At 45.5% G+C, this 25,131-nt stretch overlaps 1 protein-coding gene across 1 annotated transcript in view; it reads right to left on the bottom strand.

Moving 5' to 3' along the window:
• CLIC3 (chloride intracellular channel 3) overlaps window positions 1-23,793 on the bottom strand; it is a 53,148-nt gene extending 29,355 nt beyond the window's left edge. Inside the window, exon 1 of the mRNA XM_073599944.1 lies at window positions 23,486-23,793. Within this exon, the coding sequence (XP_073456045.1) occupies window positions 23,486-23,521 (36 nt within the window). The 5' untranslated portion in view covers window positions 23,522-23,793. The remainder of the gene's footprint in view (window positions 1-23,485) is intronic.
• Window positions 23,794-25,131: the final 1,338 nt, after the last annotated feature.

Below are 25,131 nucleotides of genomic sequence, written 5' to 3'. Positions count from 1 at the left end.
GGTATTTGATCATCTCTGCGGTTTTTATTTTTTGTGCTATGAACAAAAAAAAGTGACAATTTTGAAAAAAAACACAACATCTTGCACTTTTTGCTATAATAAATATCCCCAATTTCTTTTTTAAAAAGCTCATTTTTTCCTCAGCTTAGGCCGATATGTATTCTTCTACATATTTTTGGTAATAAAAATCGCAATAAGCGAATATTGATTGGTTTGTGCAAAAGTTATAGCGTCTACAAAATAGAGGAAAGATTTATGGCATTTTTGTTATTATTATTTTTTTTAACTAGTAATTGCGGCGATCTGCAATTTTTACCAGGACTGCGACATTATGGCGAACACATCGGACACTTTTGACACATTTTTGGGACGATAGACAATTATACAGCAATCAGTGCTATAAAAATGCACTGATTACTGTGTAAATGTTACTGGCAGGGAAGGGGTTAACACTAGGGGGCGATCAAGGGGTTAACGGTGTTCCCTCATGTATGTTCTAACTGTGGGGGGAGGGGACTGACTATAGGAGATGACAGATCGTGGTTCCTAGTTATTAGGAACTCACAATCTGCCTCTCCTCTCCTCACAGAACTGGGATTTGTGTGTTTACATATACACGTCCCTGTTCTGCCTCTCGTGCCCGCGATCACGCGTCCGTCAGTCAGTCATCGCGACCGCCGGCCACGAGCATCGGCACCCCCCCCGCAGTGCAGCGGGCGCACGTGCCTGTTATCCTGGTTAAAGGAGCCGACGTACAGCTATGACGGCTCGCGAGATTGTGCCGACCTGCCGCCGTATAATGACGGCGGCTGGTCGGCAAGTGGTTAACAGCACCGCTGGGCATTCACGTGACCTCTCGGAGCTCTTCTTCCCCGCTCTATATACTGCAGAGGGAAGGGCCGAGATCCCCGCTGATGTCAGCCAGAAGGAGAGTTGAAGATCTCTGGTGGGTAACATGAGCGCCCAGCGGCGCTGTAAATAAGGTATTTTCCACAATATATTTACAAAAAGAGACACACTGCACATTATATAATCTTTTTACAAAATGTATTACATGTTTTTACAAGGGCTTTAAACTGGGGCTTATTTTCGGGGTAGGGCTTATATTACAGCCATCCCTGAAAATCACACTAGGTCTTATTTTCAGGGTAGGGCTTATTTTCGGGGAAACAGGGTAGTTGTATATAAAATGCACTACTTATCTATCAAAAAGTATTTTACAAAGGGCTTTTTTTCAGGGGGAACGTGGGAGAATGCAGTTCCAGCTCTTCCAGCACAGAATGTATGTAATGGCAAGGGGTACTAGAGTGTGCTGGAGGGTCTACTGATGCTGGCTGCTGGGGGATCTATGGCCGCTGGAGGAATCTATTGTTGGTGGGGGGGTCTAGCGTTGCTGGTAAGGATCTATTTTTGCTGGAGGGGGGTAATTGTTACTCAGAGGGATCTACTGTTGAGGGAGGGGTCTATTGTTCCTGACTACTTAGAGATCTATTGTTGTTAGTTGGGGTCTATTGTTGCTGGGGTGGGTGGTATTTTTTGTGGCAGCTCTATTGTTGCTGCGGGCATCTAATATTGATTGGAGGGTCTATTATTGGCTGCAGGGGGTCTATTTAATTGCTTTTTTGTTATCAGTATCAAATTCCATATAAATTACTTGGTTCTATATTCTCTAAAAGGTGTGGTACTTGAAGGTGTGTAGGGGGTCGTACCGAGAGATGGTGCTCGGAGAAGGGTAGGGGGCGGAGACAAGGTGTGATTTGGAAGGAGGGAGTACCTGCACCTGTTCCCTGAGACAAAAATGCCCTGTTTTTACAGTTCTAAAACCTTTTATTCAATGTCTAAATTGCTCAATTTGTAAATTCCAAAAGCCAATATAAAGGAATAGTAGTGGTAAAAAAGCAGTTGTGGGTTTAACCAATTGATTTTTTTGTACTAGTCTCCTTTAAGAGGGGTGTGGCAAGGGGTGTGTCCTATGCCTACATACTTTTGCTAATAGGTGCCCCTCATTCCCATCTCAGGAAAGATGGGAGGTATGGAGGTGACTGTTCCCTCTATAGTTATCAGCCACATATACCCTATATTTCCAAAAGTATTGTGACGCCTGCCTTTACACACACATGACCTTTAATGGCATCCCAGTCTTAGTCTGTAGGGTTCAACATTGAGATAGCCCACCCTTTGCAGCTATAACAGCTTCAACTCTTCTGGAAAGGCTGTCCACAAGGTTTAGGAGTGTGTCTATGGGAACGTTTGACCATCACAGTCTCCGCTCTAATTCATCCCAAAGTGGTTCTATCAGGTTGAGGTCAGAACTCTGTGCAGGCCAGTCAAGTTCCTCCACTCCAAACTTGCTCATCCATGTCTTTATGAACCTTGCTTTGTGCACTGGTCCAAATCATTTGGTGGAGAGGGGATTATGGTTTGGGGTTGTTTTACAGGGGATGGGCTTGGCCCCTTAGTTCCAGTGAAGGGAACTTTTAAGGCATTAGAATACCAAGACATTTTGGACAATTTCATGCTCCCAACTTTGTGGGAACAGTTTGGGGATGGCCCCTTCCTGTTCCAACATGACTGCCCACCAGTGCACAAAGCAAGGTCCATAAAGATATGGATGAGCGAGTTTGGGGTGGAGGAACTTGACTGGCCCGCACAGAGCACAGAGTCCTGACCTCAATCCGATAGATCACCTTGGGGATGAATTAGAGGGGAGACTGCGAGCCAGGCCTTCTTGTCCAATACAGTGCCTGACCTCACAAATGCGCTTCAAGAAGAATGGTCAAACATTCCCATAGCCACACTCCTAAACCTTGTGGACAGCCTTCCCAGAAGAGTTTAAGCTGTTATAGCTGCAAAGGGTGGGCCAACTCAATCTTGACCCCAACAGACTAAGACTGGGGTGCTATTAAAGTGACTGTAAAGCTTCATATATTTAAAAAAAAAAAAAAAAATTATCATACTTACCTCCACTGTGCAGTTCGTTTTGCACAGAGAAGCCCCGATCCTCATCTTCTGGGGTCCCTCAGCGGCTCTCGCGGCTCCTGCTCTCATCAGATAACCCCTTGGAGAAGCGCTCTCCTGGAGGGCTACCTTGCGGGCGCACTCCCGAGTCCAGCATTCGGCGTCCATAGCCTGACTATGACTCGGCCCCGCCCCCCCGGCGCTTGCGTCATTGGATTTGATTGACAGCAGCGGGAGCCAATGGCTGTCAAGTGCCGGGAACCCTGGGCAGAGGGACAGCGCGTCCTCGCCGTTGAAAATTTCAGGGCTCAGGTAAGTAAAACGAAGGGGCTGGTCACTGCCAGGTGTTTTTTCACCTTAATGCATAAAGGTGAAAATAAAACGAGGGTTTACAACCCTGATGTGCGTGTAAAGACAGGTGTCCCAATACTTTTGGTAATATAGTGTATTTTTCTCAACCTCATCAGAGCTACAGTTTCCTGATGCAAATTTATTTTCACATTGTCTCGATATTCTATCTAAGCCCACGTAAATCAAGAAAATGTTGTAACAGCGATAATCCAAGTGAGGAGTGCAGCTTTGGGTACTACAGATTGTAATCTTTTTGATTCCCAAATTCAGTTTTCCCCGTTCTTATTCTGTAATAATGAACATTCTACTAGTTACACTTTTCTTTGGAACAGCACATCACTTATTTTACTACATTAAACATTTTGTATTATTTGGATTTTTTTCCATGGTGTGCTGTTTTGTTTTCTATATATTGAACACTACTAGGTTCACATTGTATTGGCTCCTGCATGCTACGGTTGCCCAGACACAGCAGGCCAGTCATTTGAAGGAGCTGCTGTACTTGTGGGAAACACAGGGGAAAAGTCCCTAACCCGCTACAGTGTGAACCTAGGCTTAGGCTTTGATCACACTTGCGTATTTTGGGAACGCACACAACTTGCTGCTCTTTTGCAGACACGTGGCACTGCCGCCACCACCACACATCCTTCTAACACGGGCATGGTAATGCGTGTTTCTTGCACTTAGGGCAGCCCATTAAAAATTAGGCGCTCCCCTAAACACAGCATGCAGAAATGTGCGCGCTCCATTGTAACTGCGGGGTGTGAACAGGGCCTTATATTCCAATCCTCCACTCCACCACTCCTGCTAAGTACAGACTAAAAACCATATCTCTTCTTATTGACCTCTCTATAGTGGCAGCTCCTTTCCATGCCTAATACAGTGCTAATGTTCTTCTTATTACAGGTATTTACATTGTTAGTTTACACAGCACTTTACATCAGTCTCTGTCATTAAGGAGTTTACAGTTTAAGATCCCTATCTTATCTACTAAAGCCAATTTATAGAGGAGATGATTACCTACTAGCATGTCTTGGGAGCAAGCCACAAGCACAAAAAGAACATGCAAACTCTATACAGGTAGTGTTCTTATTGAGATTTGAACCATGGACCACAGTGCTGCAGGGCACGTGTTAACCACTGAACTACAGTGCTGCTCTGACACGTGCTAAAGTGTATTTCTTTTTTATTGATCGAGTTGTGAATGGTTGAAACCATTGTTTCCCAGCCATGGCTTCATGGAACCTTAGGGTTCCTCCAGAGGTTGCTAGGGGTTCCTTGAGCAATGAGAAATGTCTACCTCTCAGATAAGTTCCCACTGACACCAATGATCTTTTTAGTTATCTGTAAGGGGGTATTTTTCCCAATGACCACAAGTGTAAGGAGCATTCCTCTTAATGACCATCACACTAATGTATCCTGAGTTGTAGATATAGTAATATTTAGCAGACAAGAAGTTTAGTTCAAGGGTTCCTCTGTGTTGACAAGGTTGAGAAAGGCTGGTTTAAACCTGGGGTCTGAATGGTGACGTCATCACGCTCGCCGAGAGGTTGTTGGCGTTTATACTATGCGCTATTTTTATGCAATTTTGTAAGTACCTGTCTCTATTTTAAATAAATGTTGATATAGCAGTTTTACACTATGTGTGGCCTTTGCTCCTTTTCCCATTGCTGGTGACGATGAGGTCTAGCCTGGTGCATTAATTCTTTGAGCTGAGATTCAATGGCGGGCGGTCTGATGTGGACTATCGCTGAGTGCCTGGAATAGCCTGTTAACAACATGCTGTATTGATCTCTGTTAGACCCTTTTCACACTGCAGCGACCTGGCCGTTAGCGCTAAATTGCCACCAAAAATGATACCCTTTTCCCAGAGCATCATAACACTGCAGTTTCAAATGGATGCAATGAATTGTGCTTAATGGTCAGGTGCATTGTTTACTGCGTTGTGTTGTAGTTGTTGGTCCATTACAAATGAATGGGAACACCCCAGTAGTTGTATGCAGTACAGCGCAGGTCATCGTTTGTGATAACACATTGATTTGAAGCCAGCCTGAACGCTTTTTTCCTGACAGCATTAAAAATGCACCTAAACTGGCATTTTTCAAATGCTTTTAGATGCGGTCAGGCGCGTCAAGCATTTGGGTGTTTATTCATTTCATTGGGCAGAATATAAATCTATTCTGGCCATTGAAAGGAATAAATGCTCAAGTGCTAATTGTGCCTAGCATGAAGGTGCATTTACATTTTAGGTTTAGGCCTGTTGGGTATTTTTTCTGGCCAAACACTCCTCTCCTAAAATGCAATTTTGGTGCGTTTAGATTTCTGCCTTTTAACGCCCCTGCCTCTAATCTTCTCCTAAAGCCTACGTGTCAGTGGCGGCTGGTGTTTTTTTATTAGGTGGAGGTGGCAAACAATCCGCCCCCCCCCCCGCTGTTTGCCGGTCAGTCCAGCACTTACCCCATCGTGGCTGGTGGCAGGCAGGGTGGTGCAGCGGTGTCACAAACCGCTTTCTGATTGGCCGGGAGGAAGATCAGTGTTACAACAGTGAATATTGATTCGCTGTTGTAACACACCTGGGTGGGCTCGGAGCGCACTCTCTGCAACCCTAGTCCACCCTATATTGAAGCCTGTTAGAGCCTCTGGCTCTTAGGCCCCATTCACACTAGCGCGTTTTTTGATGCATTTTGCATTTTGCAGAAATGCACGGGAATTTTTTAACATGGGTTCCTATGGAACATGTTCACATCAATGCTTTTTTGTATCTCCGCGTTTTTGGAAAGGGTCGGGGACTTTTTCTCATGCAAAATGCAGCGTTTTGCATGTAATGGTTTTCAATGGACAAGCATCAAAAACGCAAGTGCACCTTTTTTGCAGCGTTTTTGATGCGTTTTTGGTGCGTTTTTGGTGCGTTTTTGCCGTTTTTTTTTTTTTTTTATTTTTTTTTTTTTTTGTAATTTTTTTGTAAGACTGTAAAAAAAAATGAAAAAAAAAAAAAAAAAACGCAAAACGCAAATCGCGGCAAAAACGCGGCAAAAACGCCGCTAAAACGCGGCAAAAACGCGGCTCAAAAACGCGGCAAGCATGAAAAAAAAACCTCCAAAAACGCTCAAAAGCAACATGCATAGGTATGAATCGAGCCTAATTGGTGCTTCAAAAAAACAGCCCCTCTGTATTGGAATCCATGCGCTGGTGTCCTGAAAGGGGCCAGATGCATGGATAGGGGAGGCGGCGATGGACGGGGGGGGGACGACACAGGCTAACATAGGAGGGGGGGGGGGGGTGGTTAGAGGCAGAAAAAAAAAGTAAAACGCTTGTAAAATTGGCGTTTGACAGCTGCAGTGTGCATGTGGCCTAAAACTGACACAAAATTCTGCAGATAAGGACTAATTCCTGACTTTCTTTATGAGCATACTTGGTGGTCTCTGACATAAGTGGGGTGCACCAGACCACATATTTTATTCTTTTTTGTGGTCTCCGACATAAACTGACATACACTGATCGAAATTCAGCCACCTCCGCAGGCACTAAACGAATTGTGATCAGTGAGGGTGGGGCCATGAACGCTTGACAGAAGTCCAGCGTTTGCTCAACCTATGTCCATAGGGTATGTTGGGAATTTTTTCTCGATCGCAACCAATTGTATGCTGACCAGGAGGGTTCCTCCATTCATCTTGTTCCATGTAAAAAACAAAACAAAAAAAAATTAAGTGTATGGCAAGCTATAGAAAGTTTTGAAGTCAAACAACACCACATCAGCCCAGCAAATGGCATTTTCAGGAGCAGATTGGTATTGAGAGAACCTCATATTTATCCTATGACAGGTTTACTTTAAGGCCCTGAAACTTCTCAGGTGTGTTTAATGAAGGCAGACCCTCCCATTGAGAGACCAATCAGAGAGAGGTCAGAGCAAAGAGAAGAGAAAAAAGGTAAGTGCAAAAACCTCTTTCTAAAATGCCTGCAATGTTTGTAGAGTACCTGGAGGGCCTTTCTGTTTTTTGTTGCGATTAATATCCACAGTTAAGATGGCCATGGACAGACTGGTTTTTTGTTCAGCGAGTAGGCTGAACGAAAACCAAACGGATTCCTCCGTTCACAAAAGTTAGGTGGATGCCATTGTATTCTGACAGCGGGACTTTCCGCTCTCAGAATATGCTGATCAACAAGCCAATGCGACAGAAGTCGATCGTTACTGGCCACATATGGATCAAAATTTGGTCCCTGCTGAACCAGCAAGATTTCAATCCATCCAACTTTACATTTTAAATGGAACCTGTACTGAGACGTATGTAGGCTACCATGGCTGGACTCCTTACGAAAAACTTCAGTGATTTTAGCGTCAGACATGGAACAAGTTTGCAGGTAGTGAAGTTGGAATCTATAAACTTCCTTACTCTGAGTACCAAAGCCTGTACATCAGTACGCCAACCAGGCAACTAGTATTTTCAAATGGTATCCTACATATTTTCTTCCCAGTTGGGTAAACTGGATGTTTTGCAGCTAGTACAAGTACATTATACCTCTTGCATACAGTTTGTAGTTCACACGTTGATGTGGTGTAGTCTGCAGTTGGTCTATAAGGCCTTGTTTACACTTTTGGATGAGGGGGTGGTTTCCTGATCCGCGGCCTGCACAGATCGGGAAATGTCTAACTACCGGTGATTAGCGCTGCGCAGTGTAAGCTTCCTAATGGGGTGTGGGCACGTGGAGCTGCCAATGCGCCTTAGCAAATCCTTATAGAAGCGCACGGATGAGCACCCGCTATGCTGGTCTCAGGCCTGCAGATGGGTAAGCGGGGCCAGGGATACATAGCAGGGGGTTTGTGTGGGGGGAGCATTTAGGTGCCAGGTTGAAACTTCCGGTCGCCATGACGACCTGGCCCCTGGGGTTTGTCGAGCCCTGCAGGACTTGATACTGTGACTTTCCTGTCCTGCATAGTTGTTCCAGGTCAGTGACTCAGAAAGCATTGAAACAAGAGAATTAGCGTAGAAGCCAGAGAAGTAGCATTTTTAGAATCAGGCAAACAATGGTAGCCCTCGTATATAGGAAATGTTTACTTAGAAGGGGTTACTGTGGTAAGGTTTACGGGTGTAATATCCACCTGTCACTCTTCATGACAAGCATATTACTGGCCTGACTGAGCCATAATGAAGCACAATGAGGGACCAGCACACAGACCTTGGTTAGCAGACCTTAAACAGCACTCTACTCTTTCATTAGGAAGTGCCCAGACTTGTTCATCCGCTTTGAAGTGGCGCTCCCTCTCCTTAGGCCCCATCCCTGACAATTACTGGCTGCCAGTCTGATTTATTGATGGGTACAGCAATACAGCTAGCCTGGTCTGTTGTGTGTAAGAGGTCCTGTCACAGACACAATGAAGGTGGTCATTCTGTGATAGGAATCTTTCCGAACTGATAAGAGCTAACTACCTCAGAAGAGGTCCTCCTAGGGCAGCAGTAAAAACCCTAACAGAGGTTCTAACCCTCCTCCACACTATTCAACCCTCCTTTAACCACTTGTCAACCGCCCCGTAGGACATTTACTGCTACAGGGAGGCGGTGCTGCTCAGAATCGCACATATATATATTGTAATTCTGCACTTCTGGGTTTTTGGGCACGGGTGCGTGCCGCCAGCAGCTCGCTTTCGCTGTGATTGTACACAGCGGGAGCTAATCAGCAGGTCCCGCCGGCCCGATGATCGTTCTGTAAACAAGGAAGATCGCTGTTCTGTCAGTACAGAAGGCATGGATCCTGTGAAACAGGCACACCGATCCACACCTTCCACTAGTAAAAGACCTCCCCCACTACACTGAATTACATGTTAGCCACACGGTTAACCCTTTAATCACCCCCTGATGTTAACCCCTTCCCTGCCAATGTCATTAGTACAGTGACAATGCATATTTTTAGCACTGATCACTGTATTCGTGTCCCTAGTTCCCCAAAAAGTGTCAGGTGTTCAATTTTTTTGCCGCAATATCACAGTCCCTCTATAAGGTCCCTTTCACACTGGGGCGGGAGGTGCGTCAGCGGTAAAGCGTCGCTATTTTTAGCGACGTTTTACCATCGTTTTAGCTACGGTATTCAGCCGCTAGCGGAGTGGTTTTACCCCCCTGCTAGCGGCCGAGAAAGAATTAAAAACCACCGCAAAGCGCCTCTGCAGAGGTGTGGTGCCCCATTGATTTCAATGGGCAGGAGCAGCGGTATACACACTGCTCCCTCACCGCTCCAAAGATGCTGCTAGCAGGACTTGCTAGCACACCGCTCCAGTGTGAAAGCCCTCGGGCTTTCACATCGGAGACACAGCAGCGGGTGTTTTAGGTCAGTTTGCAGGTGCTATTTTTAGAGAAATAGTGCCTGCAAAACGACCCAGTGTGAAAGGGGTCTAAGTCGCTGATCGCCGTCATCACTACCACTTTCACACTGGGGCGCTTTGCAGGCGCTACAGCGCTAAAAATAGCGCCTGCAAAGCGTCCTGAAACAGGCGCTGCAGTCTCTCCAATGTGAAAGCCCTGAGGGCTTTCACACTGGAGCGGTGCGCTGGCAGGACGCTGAGAAAAGTCCTGCTAGCAGCATCTTTGGAGCGGTGAAGGAGCGGTGTATACACTGCTCCTGCCCATTTAAATCAATGGGGCAGCGCGGCTATACTGCTAGCATAGCGCTGCTGCAGCTGTGCTTTGTGGGCGGTTTTAACCCTTTTTCGGCTGCTAGCGGGGGTTAAAACCGCCCCACTAACGGCCGAATACCGCAGCTAAAATGACGGAAAGGGGAGCTTAAAATAGCGCCGTTTTACCGCCGACACCGCCCCAGTGTGAAAGGGGCCTACTAGTAAAAAAATAAATAAGAAAATATTCCCTAAATATATCCCATAGTTTGTAGACGCTATAACTTTTGCGCAAACCAATCAATTTATGCTTATTGGGATTTTTTTACCAAAAATATGTAGCAGAATACATATTGGCCTAAATTGATGAAGAAATTTGATTTTTAAATTTTTAAATTTAAAAAGAGCTGAAGTGGTTAAAGCACAATCCATTGAACAGGGTTATACTGTATATCGGGGGTCAGCAACCAGTAGATCAGATGACTGGTAGACCGCGGTGTGTAACACTTGATAAAGGAGCGCGCATGTGCCGTACAGACCCTGTGCAGGCTCAGAAACGCGTTGTGTTTTTTTCTCCTCATTGACAACATTGCCAGCGGCTTCCTGGGCTGCCACTCCGTCCTCCCGCAGAGACAGGCTGTGTTACCATCCTGGCCTCCCCGCCAGACTGCGTCGTGTTTGGAGGCATCCCCGGGGAATCACTGACTGTTCCCTTCCCCCTCTTCTATCAGGAATCACATCTGTCTGTTCTATATACCGCTCCTAAATGTAAGTTGATACTTTGTTTTTATATTGGTGAATAAATGATTTTACTTAGTGGCGCTCCTCTCTCTCTTTTTTAGGGAGTGATTCTAACTGGGGGGGAAGGGCTACAACACACATGACAGCTATCACTGCTCTCGATGACAGAGAGCAGTGATCTCTGTCCTGTCACTAGGCAGAATAGGGAAATGCTTTGTTTACAAAAGCATCTCCCCATTCTACCTCTCCCTGACACGATCGCGGGCACCCGGCGGACATGGAGTCCGCGGGACCCGCGGTCATGAAGAATGTGCCGGGCGCGTGCCCGCAGCACCGCTTCTTAAAGGGGATGTACCTGTACGCCCTTTTGCCCACCATTGCCATTCTGCCGACGTATATCGACGTGCGTTGGTCGGGAAGCGGTTAAAGTAAACCCTAATGATTCAAGCTTAGCGTGTGATACAAAATAGTTAAAGCCTAACTGAACCTTTAGGCTAGGTTTCCACTAGTGCGTCCCCAAAGTCGCGCGATTTTGCCGCGATTTTTTACCGCGATTTTACCGCGACTTTTTACCGCGATTTGAAGCAATGCCTGTATCTATAGACCTCAAGTCGCATCAAAGTGGGACCAAAGTAGTGCAGGGACTACTTTGAAGTCGCTGCGACTTGAAGTCGCACAGATATGAACGGTACTCATTGGAAATCATGGGAAACAATTTGTCATGCGACTTTTCAGTCCCAAGTCGCATGAAAAGTCGCACTAGTGGAAACAGAGCCTAAGTTCGTGTCAGCTAAATACATTCCTGGGACACCAAAACAAACGAGTTCAACACCTTAGGCAGGCCATAAATTATGCAATTTTCTTTCCATCCAGAAAATTACTTGATTCCCCCATCAACACAGTCAGTGTTGATGGGAGAATACCTCCCACAGTGCTATTGTGTTCTCCCAGTGGGGAGCACGGGGGGCCTTCCCTATCGGCAGAAGTGTGCCGGCGGCATGAATTCTTCGAAAAAGAACAGGCTGGTTGTGCACAAGTAAATTGACAGATCAACTTGTGTACAACCAGGGTGCCCATACATAGATCGAAATTCAACCGGTTCTTGCTGAACCGGCCAAACTTCTATCCACATATGGTCAGCTTTATAATTCAGTTTTTTTAGAAAGCAACCACAACCTGAGTATAAACGTCTGTCCACTGCTGCAGAGAAGGGCATTGCTGGAAGCAGTGATCTCTATGCAGAAGTTCGACACACCCTCTACTGAGGCAGACCTAGAGCTCTGTAATCAGCAAATCTTAGATCCAGAGCTTTTCGGCAAACCTTAAAGTGAACCTTTCACTAAAAATTTACATCTGCATGACGATATCAAATAATTTTACATTCATTAGTTATTCAAACATTTTTGGCTTTTATTTACAGTTTCCCACTTTTTTTTCCCATTTCGTGGTTGAATAAGGCACTGGTGATGTAACCCTGTCCTCACAGCTGCATCATGGGAACTTCCTGTCACATGTTCCAGGAGGCAAACCCAGAGTTCCAGGAAGTAAAGGGAGATGGATTCACCTGCCCTTAGTAAAAATGGCCCCTGTGAGAAGAATGTGGAGGAAAAGAGAAAAAACTGCAATAATCTAGAAATATCTGATTGTAGATTTCCGTTACTAAACCATTCTAAAGGTGCCTTTGTTGTCGTCTTTATGATACAGGTGAAGTTCCGCTTTAAAGTGTAAGTTCACCTTTTCAGAAAAAGTGAATGAACACCGCACACCATCCCCAACTGTCCCCCCGTCCCCCCCCAGTCCCCATTGTACTTATCTCTGTGGGTGACAAGCTGTCAGTGCCCACACAACCTGTGTAGCGGTCCATTGATTTGAAATCCCACTTCTCCCTCTTCTCTCTCTTCTCTTTGCTGGCGCTGACCAATCAGAATCGGTCAGCAAATCGGGCCAGTTAGCCCAACTTTTATTTAACCACTTGCCAACCAGCCACCGTCATTATACTGCGGCAAGGTGGCACGATCCCGCAAATCGCTGTAGCTGTACATTGGTTTGGGAACTCGCTTTTGTGGGCGCGCGCTCCCATTGGCCAGCAGGGGAACCAATCAGCGGGTCCGGCGGACTCGATGTCTGCCGACCACCCGCAATCATTCCCCGCAGTGACAGAATGGAGATCTGCCTGTGTAAACCCCAAAACACGGTGCGAGAAACCAGTGTTTTGTGCACATTTCCCGCACCACAGTCAAAGCAAGCTGCACTTGCGATCTAAAACGTGTGTCAATGCAATGCTAACGATAGCCCAAATGCAGGTTGCAACCAGAGTATGTTTGCCTGCACCAGCATCTGTGATTGATAGATCTGATTTCTGTACAACCAGGGTGCCCATACATGGATTCAAATTTGGCTGGTCCCTGCTGAACCATCTGAATTTTAATCCATGCACGGTAGGCTGAAGACACAAAAGTGAAATAATTAGGTTTGTAACCCATTTTTTCTGTTATGCCTCTAAGGTTTTTTTAAAAAAACCAGTCCGGTATGAGCATTTCTATAAATATGAATTTCTTACATTTTTATAATAATTGTAATAGTGCCGCCTTTGTTCCCAGCAGAAATGCAGTGCAGCGTTCTGATCTCAGGGTTGATAAGTGACACACTACCTGGGCTGCTGGTGCAGGGTAAATCTGTTCTGCCTTTATTTCTGATGTCGCGTACACACGACCAGACTTTACGGCATCCTTGGTTCGGCGGACCGGAGTCCGTCGGACAATTCGATTGTGTGTGGGCTCCAGTGGACGTTTTTTCCCCAAAAGTTTGACGGACGTAGAAATGAAATATGTTTCAAATCTTTCCGACGGACTCGAGTCCAGTCAAAGTCCGCTCGTCTGCATGCTAGTCCAACGGACAAAAACCGACGCTAGGGGAGCTATTGGCTACTGGCTATGAACTTCCTTGTTCTATGCATTATGGTGAAAAACCTTCTTTGCTGCATCTGCCCCTAGAGCCCCCCTTTTACCTACCTGAACCCATCCATTCCAGCGACAGGCACGATCCCAGCAGCTCCAGCCACTGTCTCTGTCGTCATTGGATAGATTGATAGCAGCAGGCCATTTCCTCCCGCTGCTATCAATCAAATCCAATGACATGAGAGCTGGGCCGAGTCCTGCTGTTTGTGTCACTGGACACAGTAGTGGGACCCGGGAGCGCGACCGTATGGGGCCCCTCATGGAAAGCGGCTCCCCGTGGGGGCACCCGATGAAGGGGAGGAGCCAGGAGCGCTGGCTGAGCACCCCAGAAGAAGAGGATCGGAGCTGCTCTGTGCAAAACCCTTGTACAGAGCAGGTAAGTATAACATGTTTTTTATTTTTATTTAAATGCGAACCTTTACAACCCCTTTAAAGTTTCTGTGAACCCTCACCTTGTAAAACAACCCATTCAGTTTAAAATAAATGCAAGTCAAAACATTTATGTATAGATACAGTATCTCATAATAGTGAGTACACCAGGGGGTGGCCCTACCATGGGACCCAGTGGGCCCATGGTCCCAGGCGGCATTTTAAGAGGGGCGGCAGCCGGCAGTGACAATTTGTACCGGCTGTCTCCCGAGATCTGCCTGTGGGCTGCTGTGAAAGGCTGCTTCCAATGAATGTGCAGTCTGTGCTGCCTATGAGATGGTTTCACACTGAGCCGATATTTAGGCTTGCCAGAGCTGTTAAGTGTGTGTGAAACTGTCATGTAATGTAACTGAATGCAGAGAGAGACCAACTGTCAAAATTGAGTGTTGATGTCGGGGGTGGGCGGGACCCAGCAGCGATCAAACGCCAGCCAATGGGATGGGGTCTGGGCGGGCCGATACGTGTATGTGGCCCTGCCCCTTTTTTAAGCAGCCCAGTCATTGGCTGGTGTTTGATAGCTGTTGGGTCCCGCCCACCCGGGTCCCGCCCACCCCCGACATCACCGCTGAATTTTGACAGCTGGTCTCTCTCTGCATGCAGTTACATTACATTATAGTGTCACACACAGTTTCACTAAGCGTCAGTGTGAAACTCCCTCTCCTCTGCCAGTGCCACCTGCCAGTGTCAATCTGTGTTTCCAATCAGTGCCACCTGTCAGTGCCAATCAGTGACGCCTAATATCAGTGCCAACCAATGCCACCTATCGGTGTTTCCAATCAGTGCCACCTACCAGTGCCCATCATGGCCACCAATCGGTGCCAGTTCTTCCAATCAGTACCTATCAGTGCCATTAGTGCTGCCAATCAGGGCCCATCAGTGCTGCCAATCAGTGCTTTCTATTAGTGACAATCAATTCCGCCTATCAGTGCCAATCATTGCTGCAGGTCAGTGCTGCCTATCAGTGCATGGATTGAGAGATGAACTCAGCAGCCAGGCACATTTGTACATGGGGGGCTGGCCTGGTGGGGCACAACTGAAATCTGTTGATGTTTATTAATTCCACATGCCAATCGTTAGTATAATAGGTAATCACCACACTACTATTTACAATAAACTACTGGAGGTAAAATAAAAAAAGTGTCAGTAAAAGGCCTGCCGCTATGCACTGTTATATGTTTTCTCACACCACAAAAGAAAAAGTGCAGCACTAACTTACTGATCAATAACTTAACAATAATGGTGAAATCTCAATAGGCTTCAATATTACGACAATACTGGTCTCTGATACGCAACATATAATACACATCAAAATGAAGACATACTTAAAATAAGAGATACTGTATAAAATGAAACTTAGCAGAGATGGTGGAACCAGCTCCTATAGATATTGGCTATAAAAAATGTCTTCATCAGTTTAGGCCAATATGTATTCTGCTACATTTTGGCTAAAAAAATCACAATAATAATATTTATAATATAATAATATTGATTGGTTTGCTAAAAAGTTATAGCATTTACAAAATAGGGAATAGATGTATGGCATTTTAATCAGATTTTCTGATAAATTTATTTTTAGTTATCATGATATAAAATAATGAATGTGGGAGCCTTTTGGTGGGCGTGATTTTTTTTTTTGGGGGGGGGGGGTCATTTCATTCTTGGGCCCAGGCAGCACAGTGTCCTGGGCCGGCCCTGAGTACACCCCTCACATTTTTGTAAATATTTTATTATATCTTTTCATGTGACAACACTGAAGAAATGACACTTTGCTACAATGTAAAGTAGTGAGTGTACAGCTTGTATAACAGTGTAAATTCGCTGTCCCCTCAAAAATAACTCAACACACAGCCATTAATGTCTAAACAACAAAAGTGAGTACACCCCTAAGTGAAAATGTCCAAATTGGGCCCAAAGTGTCAATATTTTGTGTGGCCACCATTATTTTCCAGCACTGCCTTAACCCTCTTGGGCATGGAGTTCACCAGAGCTTCACAGGTTGCCACTGGAGTCCTCTTCCACTCCTCCATGACGACATATTGGAGCTGGTGGATGTTAGAGACCTTGTGCTCCTCCACCTTCCGTTTGAGGATGCCCCACAGATTCTCAATAGGGTTTCGGTCTGGAGACATGCTTGGCCAGTCCATCACCTTTACCCTCAGCTTCTTTAGCAATTCAGTGATCGTCTTGGAGGTGTGTTTGGGGTCGTTATCATGTTGGAATACTGCCCTGCGGCCCAGTCTCCAAGGGGAGGGATCATGCACGGCTTCAGTATGTCACAGTACATTTTGGCATTCATGGTTCCTTCAATGAACTGTAGCTCCCCAGTGCCGGCAGCACTCATGCAGCCCCAGACCATGACACTCCCACCACCATGCTTGACTGTAGGCAAGACACACTTGTCTTTGTACTCATCACTTGGTTGCCACCACACGCTTGACACCATCTAAACCAAATTAGTTTATGTTGGTCTCATCAGACCACAGTACATGGTTCCAGTAATCCATTTCCTTAGTCTGCTTGTCTTCAGTGGGCTTTCTTGTGCATCGCCTTTAGAAGAGGCTTCCTTCTGGAATGACAGCCATGCAGACCAATTTGATGCAGTGTGACAGGCTGAACCCCCCACCCCTTCAACCTCTGCAGAAATGCTGGCAGGACTCATACGTCTATTTCCCAAAGACATCCTCTGGATATGACGCTGAGCACGTGCACTCAACTTCTATGGTCGACCATGGCGAGGCCTGTTCTGAGTGGAACCTGTCCTGTTAAATCGCTGTATGGTCTTGGCCACCATGCTGCAGCTCAGTTTCAGGGTCTTGGCAATCTTCTTATAGCCTAGACCATCTTTATGTAGAGCAACAATTCTTTTTTTAGATCCTCAGAGAGTTCTTTGCCCTGAGGTGCCATGTTGAACTTCCAGTGACCAGTATGTGAGAGTGAGAGCGATAACACCAAATTTAACACACATGCTCCCCATTCACACCTGAGACCCTGTAACACTAAGTCACATGACACTGGAGAGGGAAAATGGCTAATTGGGCCCAATTTGGACATTTTCACTTAGGGGTGTACTCATTTTTGTTGCCAGCGGTTTATACATTAATGTCTGCGTGTTGAGTAATTTTGAGGGGACAGCAAATTTACATTGTTATACAAGTTGTACACTCACTACTTTACATTCTAGCAAAGTGTAATTTCTTCAGTGTTGTCACATGAAAAGAGGTGGTAAAATATTTACAAAAATGTGAGGGGTGTACTCACTTTTGTGAGATACTGTATATATTTAAAAAAAAAACATTATAAACACCATTTTTTTTCTATAAGTGGTCACATGAGCTCTGTTCTCTGCTTCTTAGGGGGTTTGGAGAGCTGGGGGTTGAGACTGCAGGGGGGGTGTATCAGGGGTCAGCAGGAGGCAAAGAGAAATCAGGTCAATGACCTTCCCACCTTCCTGGTGATTAGCTGTGCAGAGGGGGAGGTGTCTACACAAGTCTTGGCCATTGGAGGACACACAGGCTGTGATGGCCACCCTGGGATACAGTAGATGTGCTCTCATGCCTAGTGTGGTCAGTTTGATAAAGGAAAGCAGGGGGCTTGGCAGAATCACCAGGTATGTCACACATAGGAAGAAATATAGAATGAACAGGATACCTTATAACACAAGTAACAGACACATATTAGGAATATGAAATGTTGGGGTAACATACACAGTTCCAGTCTCCTTGTCAATGTTTTTAAAAAAGCGCCCCCATGATTTTCTTTGCTAGTACAATTGAAAGTGTAAACTGTTATCAGTGTGATCATTGATGTAGCCTATAAATCTTCGTTATGCAGACAGCGTCCATTGCTACTGTGGGCATCTGAAGCCTGCTCGTACTTGTTTCCGGCATTTGGTGCAGCTGGCTACCCAGCATGCACCTCCTGATCTCACGCCTGTGCAGTCAGGATACAGTGCGGCGCGCTGTGTATAGCAGAAAATAAATAACGCGATGGCAGCGGAGGATGCCGACATATCTTAAAGTGGTTGTAAACCCTTTACAACCACTTTTGACTACAGGTAAGCCTATAGTAAGGCGTATCTGTAGCTACCCCGGATATCTCCTAAACCCGCACGGTTTAGGAGATATCCCCTGTATCGGCATGTGCCGTGGTCACATGCGCACTGAAGAAACGGCACGTCCACGCAGTTGCTTCAGCTAGTATGCCGTTAGCGGCGGCTCCTGCGAGAGCATGCGTGGGAGTGACGTCATCGCGGCTCCAGCCAATCACATCGTTCCGGGAGCGATGTCTCCGGCCGGAGCAATGTACAAGGACCACTGTCGGGGCTTCGATCTAGGGTAAGTGATTCATAATGAGCAAGTATGCTATTTTGGGGAGGGGGGGTGGGGGGTTTACAACCACTTTAACTCTCATTGACTCCTGGGATATCAGTGTCAATCCCAGGAGTCAAGATATGATGTACAGCGCTGTGGCGACTAGGGTAGTGGAGGGAATTTAAAAAAGAGGAGGAAACTAAGCAAAAAAAAGCCAAAGATTATAGCACAAGTATCGGCTACCAGTAGTGCCGTGGGTGTAAGAAAGAGTGGAATTCTGCTTTAAGCAACAGGAATGTTTAGAATTTTCTAGTTAGTCATTGTTAGTCCTTTTCACTGTGCTGGGAGCATGCAGTGAACAGGTACTTAGAACAGAAACCTCAGCTGATCATTGACACGTAAATGCAGCGTGTGGGCTTTAAAGCTCACCCATTTTTTTTGGTTCAGCACATATGCGTTATGTGGTCAGCAAAAGGGTAAAGCCCAACTCCAGCCAGACTGAGGAAGGGTTAGAGCCTCTGTCAACTTTTTATTGCTGTTTTGGTTTTGGGAACGTTTCCTTGCTTCTTGGTAGGACAGAAAATGATGGGACATTTCTGCATTCGGTACTGGGGGCACAGAAAAAAAAAACATGTTTAGTAGAATGGGGAAGGGTTGGTACTTCTCACAATATTTTTGTTGCTGCCCGTGTCTTTCCGTTCTGGTGACCTGCTATCCCCCTTTTCCTGTCAAAATGACAGGAAGTGAGGAAAATCTCCCCAGTTGGGTCACAAATGGAGACACAAGAAATTAAACGCCAGAAATTTTAACTCTTCCCCACTCTACCCAAATCTAAGCAAAATTCTATTTAATTCTTCACTTTTTTTTGGCAACAAAGCATCATCTGCAAGAGCTGTATTAATGGCAAGGGGAATGAAGATAGCCGTAGAAGTGGGATGGTGGTCAGATGTGCTGCCACAATCTAACTGCCTTTGGGTCCATACATTAAAAAACGCTGCATTCAGATCTGTGTACAATGCATACATTTTACCAGGGCCGTCTTTAATGTTGATTGGACCCTGGGCAAATATTTTCCTTGGTCCCCCCAGCCCCCCCACTCAAAATCAGTTTACTGTAGCAGATCAGGCAATGATTGTGATTGGTTGCCAGAGGCTACAGCATATCATTACCGCTGACTGACTGGATGCTAGAGGTTAAAGCACACATTACGACTCACTGATTAGTTGCTAGGTTGCAGCACATAATTTCTGCTTGCTGATTGGTTGCTAGAAGGTACTGCGCATCATTACTGCTAATCGATTGGTTGCTAGAGGTTACACGCTTACTGGTCACTCATTGGTTGCTAGAGGTTACTGTGCATCATTACCAGTTATTGGTTACTAGAGGTTACAGCACATCTCGCCACTGCCTGCACACCATGGACTGGGGAGGTGAGGGGACCCACCAATAGACAGAAAACTCCTAGAACTTGCTATTAGCAATGAGCAGAGCAGAGAAGTCCAATGTGAGCAGTATCTATAAGGACAGGCTCCCATAAATAAATGACTAGTCATGCCGTCTGCAGTAGAGCAGTGTTGAAGGGTGAGCTACGTACAGAGTGCAGGATTGAGGAGTGCGCTTTGTATGAAGTGCAAGGTTGAGTGGTACGCTGTGTACAGAATACAGGGCTGAGAGGTGAGCTACATACAAGTGCAGGGTTGACTGGTGCACTACATACAGTGTGCGGGGTTGAGGGGTGCGTTACAGAGTGCGGGGTTGAGGAGTGCGTTACATACAGAGTGCAGGGTTGAGGGGTACGTTACATACAGAGTGTAGGATTGAGGGAGGGGTGCGTTACAGAGTGCAGGGTTGAGGGGTGTGTTGTGTACATCCAAGTCCCTCCACACCCCCCCCCCCAAAGTACAGAGCTTTCCTCCCCCTGATTCCAGTTTAAACCCCCCTTCAATACATAGCAGTCGTCCTGCACCTTTCCACCCCCCCCCTTTCAATACACAGCATTCCTTGGCACAAATACCACCCACCCCCGCCTTCTGACTCCATTACCTAAAAACCATCAGAGTCGGGGCTGAACTGCACAAGAGAAGCTGCAACACACATGTCCATGGAGGAGCTTCTTATCCCCCACCCCCTTCCTCCTCTGCTCTCGTATACAGCTCAATGTATGTAGAGCAGAGAGGGATGCGAACGGCAGCCGGTAGAGGAGTGCTATCACTTGTAAATAGGGAAGTAGCGCTTCTGTATTAACAAGTGACAGTAGCGAGCAGCTGAGCTAGCAAAGTGACAAGCGCCAGAGCGGAACTCCGGCTGAAAAAAAACCCGGCAGGCAGCGCGGACTCCAGGGGCAGCTCAGCTGCTTTGGGGGCCCCTACAATAGCTGGGCCCTGGGCAGATGCCCTGTTTGCCCCACGTTAAAGACGGCACTGCTTTTTACAGATTGGAATGCACCACTATTGTATATTATGGGCCCATGCGCACAACTGCATTGTGCTTAGCTGCTTTTAGCTGCATTAAATCAAAATTCTGCATCTGCAGTCAGTATTTCTTTGTAATTTACGTGTGTGCATGCATATATGTGGGGATTGAAAAATGAACTGTAGGACTATAAGAATTATTTTACCTATGTTTATGGGTCTAAATAAAGGTAAATGGAATCACTTTACAGACCATTACATGCATTGTTTTACACTACGTAGATATCAGTATTTTATTACGCTCATGTGCATAAGTCCTTTCTTGTGAAACATTTTTACATAAATATGAAGGTTTGTATCACCCTTATGGGCATGTTTATTTCTTTAGAAGGGTAACAGCAGGATTGTGTCAGGCCCATGTCAAAGAAAGGGATAAAGGTATTCTGGGACTGTCTGCAAAAAAAAGTCACTGGATGTAAATTTGATTGCAAATGATTGATATTCCTGAATATACAGTATATGGCCAAAAGCTTGCACACACGTGACCATTACATCATTATAAGCTTGTTGGACATCCAATTTAAAAGCCAAATTATTTAGGTCAGGTTTTTCCAGTGAAAGGTACTATTAATTCTATTACTATTGCCCGAATTGTCCTCTCCACTCATTCCAAGACATTTTTGTTCTCTAGCTCCCTTGTTACCTCCTCCCATACTTGCTTTCAGGACTTCTGCAGAACCTCTCCCATTCCCTGGGACTCCTCACCCCAGTATGTCTGGTTAGCTCAAACCCTGTCTGCCTTTAGGCGATCCTTGAAAACTCATTTATTCAGGGAAACCTACCCCACCTCCACTTAAAAACTGTACTTGGGTCACCTCCATCAGATCACCCCCTGCAGCTATTACCTTTTGTACCACCTCCCCCACGCTTTAGATTGTAAGCTCCATGAGCAGGGCCCTCCTATTCCTTCTGTATTGAACTGTTTTGTAATTGTACTGTTCCCCCTTATATTGTAAAGTGCTGTGCAAACTGTTAGCACTATATAAATCCAGTATAATAGTAATATTAATAATAATTAAATGCTACAGCATACAGTACAAAGGCATTTTAGACAACTGTGCACTTCCAAATTTTTGGCGACAGTTTGAAGGCCCTTTTCTGTTCCAGCATGATTGTACAGAAAACCTGTACACAAAACCACCAACTCCATAAAGGCATGATTTGTCCAATTTGGTGTAAAGCAGGGGGGTCTCCAAACTTTTTAAACAAAGGGCCAGTGTATCGTCCTTCAAACTTTAGGGGGGCCAGACTGTGGCCACTGGGAGTAGAAAAGATGCAGACTTCAATGGGAAAAAAGACAATGCCCCATTGTTGGTGTGAGTGGGAGGAATTGTGCTCCATTGTTGGTGTCAGTGGGAGGAATTTTGCCCCATTGGTGGTGCCAGTGGGAGGAATTTTGCCCCACTGGTGGTGCCAGTGGGAGGAATTGTGCCCCATTGGTGGTGTCAGTGGGAGGAATTGTGCCCCATTGTTGGTGTCAATGGGAGGAATTGTGCCCCATCATTGGCGTCAGTGGGCGCCATTGTTGGTGTCATTGGAAGAAACTGTGCCCCATCGTTGGTGTCAGTGGGGGGGGATTGTGCCTCATTGTTGGTATCAGTGTATGAGATGGTGCCCTAAGGGCCGGATATAAGCAAGGAAAGGGCTGCATCTGGCTCCCATGCCACAGTTTGGAGACCACTGGTATGGCGCAACGTGAGTGACTTGGACAGAGCCCCACCCTCAACCGTATAGAAAACATTGGGATAACATCAATACCTGACACCACACATGCTTTTTTGTCTGATGGCCACAAAGTCCTAAGTACACAGGTCCGTGGTCATGGAATGAATGGGATGTCCAACAGGCTCATATAGGTGTGCTGGTCATATTGAGTCTACACACCTTTGGCTATATAGTGTGTCATTGCAAAATTGTCTACATCAGTAAATACAGTTCCATCAATAATAATTTCTGGATCAAACACAACTGTGTGCAAATATTAGAATCAGAAATTGCCATATCGCCAAGAGTCTTGGATCAGTCACCGGGTGTGGGCTTCAGCTGTAATGTGTGGAGAAGACCTTGTACTGAGTCTGCTTGTTTCTGCAAGTAATCCATAAAACTCTTTTGGAAAGAGCGCTGTCAAGCTGCTCACACACATTACAATCTACCTATAATGTCCATACAATCTAAATTTGTACAATGGCAGGTACAGAATACATAATAAAGGAAAATATAGACCCTGTCACTTATGACACCCTTCTGAAAATGCTAGGTGCTTGGTCTTCTCTGGCTTCAATACTGTAAGTCACTGACCAGGAACAAGCAATAACGCAGTAAAGTCCTGATCTACATAACTTTTCTGGGTCCTTGACTCAGAAAGTACTGAAGTCAAAGGTTCAGCATAACAATCAGGCTACTAGTTCTTCCACCAGAAGAAGTCAGCCTCTATGTTCCCCCATTAGAGGTTTTCTTTAAAACCTAATAGGCTAATATCTTTTCCTAAGAATCTGAATTTGCAGAACTGGTGGTTGGCATTCTTAGCATCCATCAAAGACTAAAAGGGCAGCAATCGTGTATTGAGCACCCCATTTACACCTTAAATTCTGGACCCCATATTTTATAGTCTATAGGAGCAATAATCTGCCACAATAAAAAAAATATATCAAGCATGTTCCTCTTTACCTTGATGAAGAGCTGGATTTTTTGTTTCTCCGCCATGGTGCAGCTTGCTTTTCACAAGGTGGCACGCAACTTTTTCCTCTCTGCAATTATTCCTGGCTGTACTTCTGTCAAGGTCTGATCTTGCTTGCTGAACAGCAGGTGTGAACACTGTCTGCTTCTCCCTGCTAGTTTTAGAGGCTGACACTCCCTTTTTCATCAAAACCTGCACAGACCACATTCCTCCATACTACACGTCAAGAAAAGATGCTACTGACACTCAGTGTTCAGTACAGACTGATCTGTTCAATCCACCCATAGCTGCCCCTGACCACCTAAATACTGGTCACCCTAGATGACATTCCTACAAATTGGATGCTTCTCATTCCTATCAGACAGATCATATACATAATACTACACTACTTGTACATACATTCTGATCCACCCAGGTGATCAACATCAAACCTGACTAAATCTACAAAGGCATTGGATATTTGCTGAAAAGTAGAATTCCAGCAAAAAAACTTTTACGTTTTTGGAGAAGAAAGGGTTAGAGCCTGTGTAAGGTTTTTATTGCTTACAGTGGTCTGGTAGGAACAAAAGGCACATAGCTGATCCAACTGACTCTGTGCCTTGTGATTACTGTGATGGTCAATCGCAGTGTTTACAAATGTAAACACAGCTAGTGTTTACATCTACGAGTTCTCCCTTTCCTCCTCTGCCACTGATCATTGCGATCCTCTTCATTATTCCTCAGTGGGTACTTCTCCTGCCTGGTCTGGTAAATAAAACTGCTCCCACTGACCACCAAAAAAAGGGAGCACAGTGATCAGCAAGGTAGGCATGGTGATCACCAATGAGCACAGGGGCTCATGGACTTTAAAGGGGCACACTGACCACCCATGTTATGGGGCAAAGCACCACTGGTCACCAATGTTTTGGGGCCCTTACCACTTATCACCAACAGTAAAGGGGGAACACACCACCACTGACCACCAATGTTATGGGGCACTTACCACTTATCATCAACAGTAAAGGGGGAACACACCACCACTGACCACCAATATTATGGGACACTTACCAGTTCTCACCAACATTAAAGGAGGAACATACCACCACTGATCACTACCATTAGGGGGCACTAACTCCTGGCCACTGAACTCTTCAAGCTGTTCTGTGCAATACGTAACCCCGACTGCTTCACTGTATATGCTATGCCCTAAACTTCACAATTTGGGGGGCATGTTAGAGCCTCAAGAAATTAGATAAATCCAGGTTTGTTTACAAAATGTTTGGTCTCTTTCCTTTCTATAGTAACAAAACAACTGAATTGGTTTGACACCAAGAGAAAGCTTCAACTGTCAAACATCTAAAATTCATTTGGGTAGAGTGTATCATGACCGAGTATCTGTCAGTCAAACTTTCACGGCACTGAAACAGAAAAATGGCCCAAACAAGGAGACTATGGGGTTGATTTACTAAAGGCAAATAGACTGCACTCTGCAAGTGCAGTTGCCCCAAAGCCTATTAAACGAGGCAAAACTCTGGTAACTTCCATCATCCAATCACGTGCAAGTAAAAATGCTGTTTTTTTTTTTTTTTTTAATTCTCCTTGCATGCGATTGGGTGTTCTTTGTAAAGTACAGCGTTACCTCATTTACAAAGCTCTG

The sequence above is a fragment of the Aquarana catesbeiana genome, linkage group LG09 (genome assembly GCF_042186555.1).
Source record: "Aquarana catesbeiana isolate 2022-GZ linkage group LG09, ASM4218655v1, whole genome shotgun sequence".
NCBI classification, from domain to species: Eukaryota; Metazoa; Chordata; class Amphibia; order Anura; family Ranidae; genus Aquarana; species Aquarana catesbeiana.
This window is presented reverse-complemented; position numbering and strand designations above follow the sequence as displayed.